The sequence below is a fragment of the Carassius gibelio genome, chromosome B18 (assembly GCF_023724105.1).
Source record: "Carassius gibelio isolate Cgi1373 ecotype wild population from Czech Republic chromosome B18, carGib1.2-hapl.c, whole genome shotgun sequence".
In the NCBI taxonomy this organism is placed as follows: Eukaryota; Metazoa; Chordata; class Actinopteri; order Cypriniformes; family Cyprinidae; genus Carassius; species Carassius gibelio.
The window spans coordinates 195,210-210,467 of NC_068413.1; the positions used below are offsets into that span (position 1 = coordinate 195,210).

General features: G+C 41.4%; 1 protein-coding gene and 1 long non-coding RNA gene across 4 annotated transcripts; one reads left to right on the top strand and one right to left on the bottom strand.

The window, feature by feature from the left end:
- Positions 1 to 4,896: 4,896 nt before the first annotated feature.
- LOC127977930 (uncharacterized) lies at positions 4,897 to 8,421 on the bottom strand. The gene is made up of 2 exons (XR_008158382.1): positions 8,293 to 8,421; positions 4,897 to 8,004 (listed from the first exon to the last, which is right to left on the bottom strand). It is a non-coding gene; the product is annotated as an uncharacterized LOC127977930 (long non-coding RNA).
- Positions 8,337 to 13,215, top strand: LOC127977929 (hepatoma-derived growth factor-related protein 3-like). 3 transcript variants are annotated; one of them, XM_052583159.1, is made up of 7 exons: positions 8,337 to 8,577; positions 9,540 to 9,616; positions 9,687 to 9,825; positions 10,050 to 10,184; positions 11,775 to 11,912; positions 12,339 to 12,410; positions 12,934 to 13,215. In XM_052583159.1, exons 1-6 carry the CDS (start codon positions 8,494 to 8,496, stop codon positions 12,366 to 12,368), a joined length of 603 nt encoding a protein of 200 aa, XP_052439119.1. In that variant the 5' UTR covers positions 8,337 to 8,493; the 3' UTR covers positions 12,369 to 12,410; positions 12,934 to 13,215. The 3 variants fall into 3 exon arrangements, with proteins under 3 accessions (XP_052439119.1, XP_052439121.1, XP_052439120.1); XM_052583161.1 differs by having other exon boundaries at positions 12,342 to 12,410; XM_052583160.1 differs by having other exon boundaries at positions 12,342 to 13,215.
- Positions 13,216 to 15,258: the final 2,043 nt, after the last annotated feature.

Consider the following 15,258-nt stretch of genomic DNA (forward strand, 5'->3'; position numbering starts at 1 on the left):
TCAGCAGAGTGTTGAGGAAGTTTTTTTGTTTTTCATCTTTTTCACCACAAGCACTAACTTGTTCACACTTTAAAGAGCAGGTCATATGGTATTTGGGCTAATATTGTGTTAGAGTCTCCTAGAACATGTTTAAATGCATCTTAGGTCAGAAAACATTGTAATTTTCTCAGTATATACATTTAATATTAGAGTCATTTGCCAATGATTTTGAAACAATTTGTTCCAAGCAAGTTCGGAGAGAACCCTTTTCTTCCATAAGCATACTCTGCTCTGATTGGTCAGCTGGCCAAGCCTGTTGTGATTGGCACAGAGAGGAGTCCTTGATTGAGTTAGTTTGCGAGCACTACAATTGACAAAGCACCTTTACATAAGAATAAAAATAAACTAGTGATCCGATCTGTTACAATAATAACAAAAACACTTCACTTCGCAAATCATCCCCACAGCTAAAGTTTAGCTTCCAAAATGTGAACACTAAAAATAATGGTAGATATTTTAGCCCAGGGCTTACTAACTTATGAAACAATACAGTTTGTAAACCCAAATATGTCAAATGTAATGTCTGAAGAACAGACAAAAGACACTCTGTCTTAACTTTTAATCAGAACCAGCACCAGCCTAACACTCTCTCATCTCTCGGTTTGAATTGTATTTGTGGGGTATCCTTGAACAACTGCAAACGTTTTATTTTTTTTTAGATTGTAAAATTATTGAAATGTCTGTTGCTTCCCCTTTCCTGTTTTGTTTGTTTGAATTGATGTTGTTTTGTGGAATTAAAAATAAAAAAGTTAATCACAAAAAAAAAAAAAAAACCATGCAAAAGAGATATTTTTCAAAAACCCATATGACCTGCTCTTTAAAAATGCTTCCAATTTGTGAGGTTCTTTGATCAACTGTAAAGTGAGACCAGCAGCGAGTGCTCACCCTGAAGTCTGTGTGGGTCCTAACATCCCAGTTTTATAGTGATGGGGACACTATACTGTAAAAAGCACCTTCCTTCAAATGAGACGTTAAACCGAGGTCCTGACTCTCTGTGGTTAATAAAAATCCCATGGCACTTCTCGTAAAGAGGAGGGGTATTACCCCGGTGTCCTGGCCAAATTCCCTCCACTGGCCCTTGCCAATCTTGGCCTCCCTATAATCACCATCCACTTGAATATCTCTATTCAATTCAATTTAATTCAAGTTTATTTGTATAACGCTTTTTATGATACAAATCATTGCAAAGCAACTTTACAGAAAATTACGTTTCTACAATATTTAGAAGAAGCTTATAAGTGGTGATCAGTTTATGTGCACGATGACAGGAATTTTCAGAAAATGTATACAAGACATAGTCAGCCAGACGATGAACATTATTAACAGCAATTATTATATGATGCAGACACACATGTATCAATATTTGTTAGTTCTGTTGTTGATTCAGGGTTAGCATCATCTGAGGTCCTCTGAGGGTCAGCATCATCTCTTCAGAACGGCCGATACTCCAGGACGGCCGGCTGGCCGGCACACCACCCACCACGCACGCAGTCATCACCTGTTTTTTTCCCCCAACTAATCTGTTTTATTCTCCAGTACTGTAGGTGGCAGCAATGCACATTTAAGTTGGATGCCATCTGCACTGGCCGTGGCCACCAAATAATAAGAAGAAGAAGTGGAAGAGTAGGAAGAAACCAACAGCAAAGACGTTAGACAGAAGAAGCATAGAAATAAACAATGTGCATAACCCAGCCGCGGGTAAAAAAACGGAAAGAAAAGGGTGGGGCTGAGAAGGAGAGAATTTATTTTTTGGAATTTAGATAGTGAAGCCACTAAATGTCACAAACTAACTGAAATATATAATATTTTCCAGCAGCAGCACCTCGCAGTCAAATAGCAGCAGGGAAGAAGTGAGCCAGACAGCTATGCATTAACATGCCACCGGTGATGATGATGATAATGGACAGAAAGATGAGCTGGTTCCACAGGCAGATCCAGGGCAAGTACTGTATTTTTCGGACTATAAGTCGTACCAGTCCAAAAATACGTCGTGACAAGGAAAAAAAAACATATAAGTCGCACTGGAGTGTAAGTTGCATTTCTCAAGAACCAAGAGTAAACACTACCGTCTACAGCCACGAGAGGGCGCTCTATGCTGCCAGAGATGCTGCTCAGTGCTCCTGTAGTCTACACTGAGCAGCATAGAGCGCCCTCTCGCGGCTGGAGACGGTACTGTTTTCTATTTGATCATTTTTCTTGGTTCATGTCAAATTAATTTTGATAAATAAGTCGCACCTGACTATAAGTTGCAGGACCAGCCAAACTATGAAAAAAGTGTGATTTATAGTCCGGAAAATACGGTAAGTATTGAACATGAGAGGAGAAAGAGAGTTACTTGTTAGGGATGATGTTAGGAAGTGATATTCAGGTTGCTACATTTTTAATGATTACAGTAGTTAAAACAGCTAAACTTCAACATTTTAGCTGTAAAATGCCACATGCAGTAGCTAATATTAAAAAGTATTTTGTGCTTTTATTCAGGTTGAGCTTAGACCAAGAGCAGAGAAAGGCACCAACTCTACCTCAACTTTAAATTACTTTAAGCGCCCCAAGTCAGATAATGACATCCTAAAGTTTTTTTGTTTTGTTTTGTTTTTTGTCAAACCACCCTCAGAAGAAGACAAAATACCTGACAGTACTTTGTGTTTAAACACAAAGATGGCACAGAAAGACTGTTGTCGAGTTTCAGCGCGCCGATTGCTTTGAGCCGGGTTTAGTCAAAGTCCAGGGCCGTTTTTTAGTCCCAGTCTGTCCCTGGAAACAAATAGAGACATCATTAGCATAGCTGCTGATCCAGCAAAGTAAAATGAATTAGTTTAACCCAAGCTAAAGAATAAGAAAGCACCTTTGATCAGATGCAACTACACTCACGATTTAAGAGATACATTATTCGAATGCTTGGCGACAGAGATGTGTTTTTAATCTAGATTTAAACAGAGAGAGTGTGTCTGAACCCCGAACATTATCAGGAAGGCTATTCTAGAGTTTGGGAGCCAAATGTGAGAAAGATCTACCTCCTTTAGAGGACCTTAGTTTAGGTAAGTATTGATAATTTAATTTGTAATTGATACAGAACGTAATAGGTAGCCAGTGCAGAGACTGTAAAATTGGGGTAATATGATGATATTTTGTTGAGCTGACCTGTAGCTGGTGTGTGGTGAGCACGCTGTGGCTGGATGCTGTACACTGATGCTGGTTGGGAAGATTTTCATTTCTAAACCTGCTTACAGCTGTGAAATATATTACTGCTGGAGTGATGAGGTTCAGCCTAATGAACTTATGATGAGCTGTCTGAACATCTGAAATCATGAAGCATTACCTGTTCATCGCCATACACAGGAAATCATGTGAGGAAAACTTTAGTAACAACAAGCATTTCACTCGATAAACCTAATGATGAGAGCAGAAACACATCTGCATTACTGTCCTTCCATTTTTCCCCATAGCTCTTCTCTTATACACACGTAAAGATGAAAAGTGTAAAGGTCAGATTAATGTTGTCTGGCTACATGATCAGGCTCAGATGATGATGGTGTTACAGTGAGGATGATGATGATGATGATGATGGCCAGGACAGCAGCTCTATTCAAATGTACAAGCCCCCTGTGCTGGGAAATAAACACCTGTCATGTGCCAAGCCAAGTGTTAAGTGCTGAAATTGTGGAGTCTGACCGCTGTTTCCGCAGGCGTTTGGGTGGCCATCATGGCAACTGTTATTTACTGGTCAGTTGGCTCATTTCCTACAATTCACTCTGGCTGCGTTACACACACTGAGGGGCTGAAATCCCTCCGTGTCGAGGCTGCAGGGTAAAAAAGACGACAAACATTTAGATCATTTACTCAGACTGTGTGGCATCGTCCTCTGGCTGCGATCGTGTCGTTCCCTCTGGTGCGGCTCAGACACTGGGATTTACTAACTTCACATGAAAGCACTAACACACACAGGGCCGCTGTATTACCTGTTTTATATAAATATGTAAAGTCTCTGAGAAGATGATACACTTCACTCATATAATAAACTTAATATCCCCTCTTCTTAGTAATCTAGCACAAACAGCAGCATAAAAGAAACAGATAAGCATTTGCTGACTTTGAAAAGCACTAAAAACTATAAATGTATGAACAAACAGCAAGTGCGAAGTTCATATATATTCATTTGGATTCATATAATGTGTCAGATTCATTCATCAATTTATTTTCTTGCCTTTTGTTCCAATCATAGTCATTTATAATTGGGTCTTCATCTCCACCTTGTGGAGAAGTGAGGAAACACAGGTCTGGTGGGCCGTCTTTACAAACTGTTCTCTAAACCAATGTCCTTAAAACTAAAAAACTAAAAACCATGATTCAGTCAGTCTGTGAGTAAAGATCACCTGCTGGTTCCCATCTCCACAGACTGCCTCCTGCTCTCACACCGACTGTGTTAGCATCACATCAGCTGGAGAGAGTAAAGGAGACCCCCCCCCCACACAGTATGAGAAGGGCACTATACTGTACTATACTGTACTATACTGTACTATAGTGTATATATAGGTTAAACTTTATTTTAATGTGTTCTTGTTACAGTTTAATTAAACATTAAGAGTTATATCAATTAACTACACATACTAACTCTATGGTTAGGGTCAGGATTAGTGTTTGGTTTAGTGTAACTTGTATGTAATTTAGTGTTACTGTAATAGTAAGCACATGTAACGTGTTGGACAGTAAATTTGTTACTGTAATAATATTACTTTTGCAGTAACAAGTAATGTAACTAATTACTAAGAAGATTTCAGTAACAATATTACAGTTCCCATCCATGAAACCATTTAGTTACTTTTGATGCCTCCACCCTGCAGATTTAAAATCCAACAATCAAATAATTTCTAGGTTTATTTTCATAATTTTCGCACAGGCATGTGATGTCCCCAGTGCAGCAGACAAGCGTGGAATATGGAAAGCTTACATACAGCAGATATAAATATTGCATTATAGTGCTCTTGACAGGAAATGGAAATGAGAAAACTGTTGTGTAAGTTGGGGCTTTACTTTACTCTGGCTTCACATCCCACCCACAGTCCACATTATATTATTATAATTAAAAATCTTTTGGGGAAAATTAAACAGTTTCTTACAAACTTGTGTGATCTGATAAAATATAAAATGAAATATAATTGTATATGGGTATCAGAGAAATTACAATTAGCTTCAAGCTACACATTACAGTTAGTGAGATTTATACAACACTTCTACTTAAATGTCACTTTCAGTCACTTTTGAGTGTTTGTCATCACTCCTGACTGATCCAGTGTGGATTTTGGTCAAATGATGAGGCAGAAATATGTTGTTAGTAGCATTCTGGGTGAATTTTATGTGGAAGATACACAGTTACAACTTCTCCTGGACTGTGTCCAGCTGGAGGAATGACCTCCCAATCTCAGTTCATACAGCGGAGTCTTTACTCATTTTCAAGAAACATCTAAAGACTCATCTTTTTCGACAGCACTTACCCAACTAATACTAGCACTTTTCCTTCTTTTCTTGTCTTCATTTATAAAAAAAAAAAAAAAAAAACCTTCTATACTGTTGTTGTTCTCTTGTTGACCTGACTGCTTCTGTTGTTCTCATTTGTGAGTCGCTTTGGATAAAAGTGTCTGCTAAATGATTAAATGTAAATGTAAATGTGGGGTGTGAAGACAAGGTAATGTAACTAGTAGTGTAACTAGTTACTGTTACCAGAAAGTAATAAGTAACAATATTGCTTTTGAAAGGAGTAACTAGTATATAACATTCTTTGAGTATACCCCAAACAATGACACCTTAAAATAAAGTTAACAGAAAATACATTTTGATGCACTATGTTTGAATCATTAAATCAAAGTTGCTGTTTCTATGAAATGACTGAAATAAACTCTGAACCTAAGAAGTCTGTGAGCAGTTAGTTATTAGCTCCAGAGGATCCTGTGAAGAATGATGAAAAGAACGGCTTGTGTAAAAGTGTAGGATGTGATCAGAAGGTGCTGATGAAGTGGACGCTTCTGCCCCCTGCAGGAGAACAACACTGTGACCAGCAGATCCATCCCTGGACACCACTGATCTGAAGTCAGAGAGACTGTCCTGCTGTACACTGGTACTGATGGATGTCATGTTAAATAAGACAATTATTATTGAAAATTCTCAAATGGCAACAACTAAAGCAGTAATTCACTGTAAAGGGTGATTGTTAAACTGCAGTCTGTCAAAGAAATTCAAAGTAACACATTGTTAACTAACACTTTTTTGGCTTAACATTCATTTGTTTTTACTCATTAAGGAATCGGGTGACCAGTAATGGCCAGTTAATGTCTCTTTTAAACATTTAAAATCATTATTCTTGCACCGCTTTAAGAGCGTGGTCTGTCAAGGGTTGGATGAGGATCACTAAAGCTCCAACATTCAGACATGATCGAACCTTAATATGGGATTTGAGTGAAAATATTCTCTTGATTATGATGTTTCTTTGGTGGCTGTTCTGCATCTTTACAATCCTAAAGACCGTAACTGATTTGCTCTTTACATTCTTTTTGTTGCTTTTGTAAACCCGAGCAGTTCAATCTCTATGTGATCTAGTTTGATCTAAAATAAGCAATTATGACTTATTTTATTATATTTATTTTTATTTAGCCTACTGAAAGTCTAATTATTCACAGAATTGTGTGCTCTCTTTACTCTGCACATGCACACATGCACTTGGACCAACAGTTTGTTGAGAATCAGGCAATAACTAATCCTGAAGTGTTTATATGAACCAAAAAAAGCAGAAACTGACGATGCAAGAAAGACACATTTACAAATCACCAGGTCATTCTCTGGTTAGGACATTTGAAACGTAAACCGACATGCGATGAAAGCAGTGGAAAGTGTTATCTGGGTATTGGGCAAAAGTGAATTGCTGACTGTAATGTGTTTAAAGTGTTTATGATATTTCAGAGGTAAAAGAGCAGTGTTGAGGGTGTGTTATAGCTGTCATCAATTCATATTTATGAAGTGCTTTTAACAACACAGATTGTGACAAAACAACTTAACAGCATTAAATAGGAAAATAGTGTGTCAGGGATGCAAAAAAGTGATGAATTGAATTCAGTGATGTCAGCATCCATCTCAGTTCAGTTTAAATGTAGTTTCATAACAAGGTTCGGGAGAAGCACGTCAGATACTTAACCTAATTAGCACAGGTGGAACCACTCAAGATAATCAACCTTAGGGTATAAATACAGCTGAATCAGCCTACCTGTCTCCATTGATGGTTTATCAGCATCCCCCCTCCACCCCATCTCCTCCACTAGAGTTCATGTTACACTTTCATATACGGGGGGGGGGTACTATAGGTTCGGGCCATTCCCGAGCTCGGAGCCCCTTCCCCGGACAGCACGCCAAATACGCATTATAATACTTCAGTTAATTATATGTAAGTGTGAACTCGTGAAACAGTATCTGTGCAATCAACTCAACGATATCACAGGATATTAAGTGCCCTGACTAAGCAAACCAGAGAAACCGAAACTCCATCGGTGACAGAATGGAGAAAAAAACCTTGGGAGAAACCAGACTCAGTTGGGGTCAGTTCTCCTCTGACCAGACGAAACCAGTAGTTCAATTCCAGGCTGCAGCAAAGTCAGATTGTGCAGAAGAATCATCTGTTTCCTGTGGTCTTGTCCTGGTGCTCCTCTGAGACAAGGTCTTTACAGGGGATCTGTATCTGGGCTCTAGTTGTCCTGGTCTCCGCTGTCTTTCAGGGCAGTAGAGGTCCTTTCTAGGTGCTGATCCACCATCTGGTCTGGATACGTACTGGATCCGGGTGGGCATCATTTATGCTGCGGTGTCCTGGGAGCAGTTGGGGGTTCGGTGCCTCAGTCGTGGTATTGAGGGTGGAGAGAGCTCTGTAAACTGTAAATCAGTCAGTCGCTCTGCATTTACATCCATGAAATGTCAGCCTTTTGGTAACTGTGGAGAATGTGTTTAGTAGGAATGATCTCAAATGCAAAATAATCTTTTCCCTGAACTTTTGATTTGAAGTCCATGAAAAGTCTTCACTAGAGCTTTGGAAATATTGTTGCACTCAGATGCTGAAGTTGTGTTTGTGTGATGACAGGTGAGTGTCTGTGGACTGTAACACAGACGAGCAGAACACCCCCCACACCTTTAAAAAAATAAACTCATGCTGAATTGAAACGTGCTGTTTTTGTCTGTCTGCAACAAAATGACAGAATAAAAGTTGGAAATAAAACGTACCCTAACGGCGAAGGGATCGGGCTGTAGTGTTTAGGAGGAAGAAGAAGAGGGAAGAGGTGTTTCTCCAGGCCCGTTCTCCTCTTTCATTATTTATTTCCTTATAAACTGCGATCAAAACATTGATGGTCGATCCTCCGCCGCTGAGCTCGAGACCCGCGGAACATCGTGTAGTATTCCTCGTCGGTGAGTGTGTGTGTCGCGATGGCTCGCCCACGGCCCCGGGAATATAAAGCTGGAGACCTGGTTTTCGCCAAGATGAAGGGATACCCGCACTGGCCGGCGAGGGTGAGTACGAGCTGCAGCCGAGCGGAGCAGTGCAGAGGCCGGTTACCGGAGCGTGGAGCGACCGCTGCACACACGGGCCGAAACCGGGGGAAAGCGAACCTAATGCACCGTAATGCGCTCGTGGTTCGAGAGCGACAAAGCGTGTTTTTATGCGTACCGTCAAATGATCAGCTCGTTCTCGTCGTTAGGGGATCTGCGTTATTTTAGACGTTTACGGAGCGTTTGACTCTCGGGACGGGTTCGGTTCGAGGTGTGTTGGGTCTGTTGGTGTGTGTTTGTGTTATTGGCGCAGCGGCTGTTCCTCATCTGGGCCGTGAAGCGCCCGTTTGGCCCGCGCGGGACCGGAACTGAACCGGTGCATTCAGAGCCGAGCTCCTCCGAACTCGAACCCGCAGCAGTGGGGAGCGAACCGTAGCGTTACGTGTGTGTGTGTGTGTGTGTGTGTGTGTGTGTGTGTGTGTGTGTGCGCGCGCTCGAAAGCAACCCACTATGTTCTCAGATCAGTCTCTGATAGTTATGGACGCCGTGAGATCCTTTCTGACGATTTGTGTTACCTGCTCAGATTGTGCTACCTCCTATTAAGCAGATCGACAGCAAAAATGCTACCCATTAGATTGTGCTACCAGCATTCTGTGGTTTGAGGCTTTTTTATGTCCATTTACTAACTCTACCCTGAACCTACCCAACCTTAAACTTATCATTTAAAAAAAATGACATTTTTTGGTACAATCTGTTAGGTAGCATGTTTCACCGGATCCACAAAGTGCTGCTTCGAGTCTCACTGAGACGCATTCTTAAAGACAACAAGCATGTACAGCATCTATAATGTGATATAAGGTAAAATGCATAAGTTTAACTGGACCAGAGCCGATCTGTAGAATTATGGATGAAAACCTGTGTAAAACTGCCATTCAGAATAAAGTTCCTGATCAGAGTTTAACTGTTTTCTCCTGATCCTTTAGATCGACGAGCTGCCGGAGGGAGCCGTGAAGCCGCCAGCTAACAAATACCCCATCTTCTTCTTTGGTACCCATGAGACGTAAGTCTGGAGTGTGTTTGTGATTCAGTGAAATGTATAAAGCAGCAGTAATCAGTGTGTGTCTCCACAGTGCCTTCCTGGGCCCTAAAGACCTGCTGCCCTACAAGGAGTACAAAGACAAGTTTGGCAAGTCGAACAAGAGGAAAGGGTTTAATGAAGGCCTGTGGGAGATTGAAAACAACCCTGGCGTCAAATTCACTGGTTTCCAGGTGAGTAGAGCAGTGGTGCGAGTCTGTCTGTCCATCTGACCCTCACCGGTGTCCGTCTGACCCGCACCGGTGTCCGTCTGACCCGCACCGGTGTCCGTCTGACCCGCACCGGTGTCCGTCTGACCCGCACCAGTGTCCGTCTGACCCGCACCTGTGTCCGTCTGACCCGCACCTGTGTCCGTCTGACCCACACCTGTGTCCGTCTGACTGTACTTTTGCTCCAGGTGATGCAGCAGCAGAGCTCATCTGAAACTGAGGGAGAAGGAGGGAATGCGGCTGATGCCAGCAGTGAGGAGGACGAGGGGAAGATGAAGAGTGACAAGGTCGGATCCAAGCGGAAAAAAAGTGCATCCTGTAAGGTACCTGAGTGGCTATTGAACTAGGGGTTGCCCGATATGTGCTTTTCAGGGCCAGTACTGATTATTACATATCAAGTTGAATGATCACGGATATTTTGAACCAATATATAGCTTTTATAAATATATATCAAATTAATGAACACAAAGGCTCTTACAAAAACTGTGAGTGTACAGTAGTTCTGAGACGCTGCACTTCTTACTCTTGTCTTCCTCTGTGCATCCGTCAGCAACAAGAGTAATATATAGAGAGAGTTAAAACTTTGAAAACTACTATAGATTAACAGCTTGGGGAAATGTAAGTATTTGACTTCAATAATTCCCATGCTAGAAATATATGTATACTAGCATAACCACTCATAATTCCTCATTAATTCTATTCTGATGACTAAAGTATAACCTACAACAGTTGAGGTTACTATTCAGTTCATCATCTCATGCATATCAATGGATTAACAAAAATAAAAAAATCACAATGTAATAAGTGTAGATAATGAATTTGTCTTCATAGTTCCAATGAAGAATTTAAGAAGACCACAACTATCTTCATGAAACTATGACACGATTAGCCTGTTATAGACACACACAGTACAATAGCCTGTTAAAATTTCAACATTTTTGTCACCTAATCTTGGCCTGTGTGACACTAGAAATTTCCATTTTAATTTAATGTACAGTGCAAATGAAGGCATAAAACATAACTCTTTACTTTTTTGGCAAACAAAGGGGTTTACTATTCAAAGTAAAACATGGAAGAAATATTCTATTTTGTGATTTATACTTTTAAACAAAAGTGGTAGTAATTGTAGTAGAAGTAGTAGTAGTATGTTTAGTCTTTTCTGACAGTGTCTTTAAGCTTCCGAACTTATATTTTGACGGGTTTCCCTGAGAACCTTTTAAGTTTCTGTAGCCTATGCATATGATATAATAGTTTTACTGAAATGAAACTGTCAAATCCTCATGACATGACTCTCAGAGCAATGTATTTATGAGAAGGCATGTGCTGAAAACACAGCGACCGTGCACACGTCAGTATGTGTGTAGTATAGAAACTGTGTCTGTACCATTCATTCACACAGAGACATGCAGAACATGCAAGATTCATATTTAAATAGTAATTTTGCAGCATTATATGCAAAAATATGGGCGGTGGACGGAGTTGGCTCTAGACCAGTGCTTCCCAAATTATATGGTTGTATGATTATATTGATTATATGGATGAATGTGTTAGGTGACGCTAAAGGTCACTTCAGGCTCCAGTTCAGCAGGGGGCAGAATATGCACAGGACCACAGTCACACAGTGAACGGGTGTGTGAGATACGAGCCCATCATACTCAGTGTCTGAGATCTGTTCTTCACGCTCTTGATGCATCCGTTCACCTGAGTCTGCGTCTCTCAGTCTGTGAAGTGAGAGTGGATCTGAGCATCCCTCCCGCCGAGCCCTCGCTTAGCAACAGCTGTTGCCTAGCAATAGAGTCCCGCGCCCTCATATATGTAGTGAAGTTTAGCGAGCTGCTAGCGTAGCGCTGTGATCACGCAACTGCACAGGTGTGAGAATGAAGCCTGTTTTTTTTACTATGACCTTCTCCTAGATGTCGTCCAAGCTGTCCAGGAAGAGTTCGGATGAAGATCTGGAGAAGGATGGCAAAGAGGAGCAGAGGAGCGGATCAGAGGCTGGTGACCATGACAACAACATCCAGAACTCGTCAGACAAGACGTGCAGTCAAGGGGTAAGTGTGAAGAACAGGAGACCATCTTCTTGATTTCATCATCAGGACAGAAGTGATTCAGTAATGCAGACCGCAGCGAGTTCATTAGGGCCATCGCATAAATATACAGCCACTACTTCGACCAACGTGATCAGACTTCATTATTTGTATCAGGTTAAGACCATTCTCCCTTTTTATCACTGACTTTAAAAGTTTAAGTTAGACTAGCCCCCTGATTTTCATTAATATGCTTGATAAGTACACCGTAACAGTGGCTAATAATGATCTGTGCTCACACTGCTGCTGAACACCGGCGTGTGACGAGCGTGGCATCAGGGAGGAATATTCCTCGACCCGACATCATCAAAAGATGTTAGATCCAGGAGCGTGTGTGTTGTCCAGATCACAGCTGAACGAGTGTCTGACGGCTGCTCTTCTCTCTTCCAGCAGAATCTGTCGCTCCGAGAGGATCACTAGACGGTCGCCGGACGCCGGCTCGTGGCACTGATATGTGATATTGTAAATGCATCTTATTATGCTGATGACTCCCACACATTATTATCTGGTTCAGTCAAACACACACACACACACGTACAGTCCAGGAGCCACAAGCAAACGACCGTCATTCTTTTCCACTGTTTTGATTTCGAGTTTAGCTTTAGACTTGCGGCAGACGAACAGCTCTCATTCCTCTCCTGCTGTGCTTCAGATTTCTTTCTTTTACAGTGAACAAACACATTGTAGGCCAGACGTTCATCTTTTAAACGACTTGGCCATCTTTAACACTTTTACATAATCAGAGAAAAAAAATGGGTGGAAACCGTAGAATCCGTATGAAGTATCGTGACAAACAGTGTCGCAGTAACTGCATTATCTCTGTAAGATTTGATTTGGGAGTAGATTCTAGGAGCTCTATGCTATTATCCCGACACTAGAGGTACTGTTCATGTTTTTAAGATGTGAAATATCCGTTCGTGTGTTGGTGGGTTGGTTGTTTTCTAGCTTTTCTAGTGGCATGCTGACTTCTGTTTCCATTCCGTAGCTGTGTTCTGTTCTGATGATGTTCTTCTGTCCGTTTCGTCAGACGGCGCTGATCCAGTTCTCTTCCCAATGGAAAACTTGCCCTTGATTTGTTAATTTTTATTTCTTATCTTTGTTTATATAAAGAATATATTCTATTTATTTTTGATGATAGTAGATGACACCAATGTGGTTTTCATTTTATTCCTCATACATGTTGCATTTTCGAAGTTTGTAGCTACATGTAATCTGTTTTTCCTGTTTATTGACAAGAATTTTACAGAATAAACTCATTGGAATGCAAGTGTTTTCTCTTTTCTCTGCCTTTATGTGTCTTTATGTAGTAGTGCTCAGTTCTGATCAAATGTCATTCTCCTGATTGCTTACAAACTCACACACATTATAATCTTTTTCTGTCACACACACACACATACATACAGTAAGAACCTGATGACCAGGAGTCCCACACAAATGATAGTGGACATTGTTTTTAGGGACAAATGTTAATGTGGCCAAAGTTTGTTTGATAGATTGAATCATTCTTATTTAATGCATCAGAATTTATTTTGGACTGGTATCTGAATCTGAATGGTTTAGCCTAAAATAAAGAGGTATTTTTGGGGGGGCAGAGTTGAATGCTTCCCAGTCATTTTACACATTAGTCGTTTTTTTCTGTAAAAGGAGTTTTACACATGCATTGATATCATGGTGATGGGTTAGAGTTACATATTCACCAAATTCAGCTCAGATCATTATCAGACCATGACGGCAAAAAGTTGATTAATTCTTTTTGATATATCAAATCATTCTTGATTATGGGATTCTTGAATATTATTAAATAAATAAATAATATCTTATTTGACTATATCGAAACACGTCTTTGGTAAAAAGCCGTTGTCTCGAGAGCATGTGAACACAGTGTCTCTCATCAGAGCAGTGTGTGTTTTGTATTTGTGAACTCGATCATAGTATCCATCATCCATCCATCCATCATCTTCAGCTTATCCAGCGCCGGGTCGCGGGGGCAACAGTCTAAGCAGAGACGCCCAGACTTCCCTCTCCCTAGCCACTTCTTCCAGCTCTTCCGGGGGGACCATGAGGCGTTCCCAGGCCAGCCGGGAGACATGGTCCCTCCAGCGTGTCCTAGGTCTTCCCCGGGGTCTCCTCCCAGTGAGACGTGCCTGGAACACCTCCCTGGGAAGGCGTCCAGGAGGCATCCGAAACAGATGGAGCCACTTCAGCTGGCTCCTCTCGATGTGGAGGAGCAACGGCTTTACTCTGAGCTCCTCCTGAGTGACCGAGCTTCTCACCCTATCTCTAAGGGAGCTTGACCCACAGTTCATGACCATAGGTGAGAGTAGGGTGTAGACTGACCAGTAAATCGAGAGCTTTGCCTTACCGCTCAGCTCCTTCTTCACCACGACAGACCGCATTACTGCAGAAGCTGCACCGATCCGTCTGTCAATCTCACATTCCATCCTTCCCTCACTCGTGAACAAGACTCCAAGATACCTGAACTCCTCCACTTTGGGGTCCGGCTGGGCTCAACCCAAAGGAGTGACGTGGGCCGCCCCCCGTGGGCTCAACACCTGCAGGAGGGAGCGTAAGGTAAGGGGCCGGTGCATAGTGGATCGGGCGACAGTCGAAGGCGAGACCCCCGACGACCCGATCTCTGGACTCGATAGTATTCATTTATTATTATTATTATTATTATTCAACATTAGGGGAATTTATACAGTGGTGTTTGTCCAGTGATCATATTTACAGTCGTGTATGGACACGTTCAGTGTTTGGTTGGAGAACTATTATATTTCTCCACATTTGTGAAATGATGTGTGTATTTCAGCCTCCTGTTCATCTCAGAGTGATGAGAGAAACCTGGAAGAAAGTTCACGATTAGCTGAATTGATTTACAAGTCTGTGATTAAGGACCGATACTTTGTGAAGTTTGCTGATGATACGGTTATTGTCAGCTTATTGAACAATGAGGAAACTTCACACGGTTTGGTCATTGATCACTTTGTTACATGGTGTCAGGACGCTTTTCTTGAACTGAATGTCTCTAAGACCAAGGACATGTGTATTGATTTTAGGCGCAATGTCACTAACACTGAAAGAACTAGTATAAATGGTCAGGAAATAGAGGTTGTTACAGAGTATAAGTACCTAGGATGCATTATTGATGATAAGCTGTGCTTTGACTCAAATACCAGTTTGCTTTGAAAGAAAGGCCAGCAGCGCATGTATTGCCTGAGGAAGCTGGAAAAGTTTAATATGGATAAGACCCTGTTGACCCTTTTGTTACAGGTATTTTGTAGAGTCAGTTGTTACCTTCTCCTTAAATGTA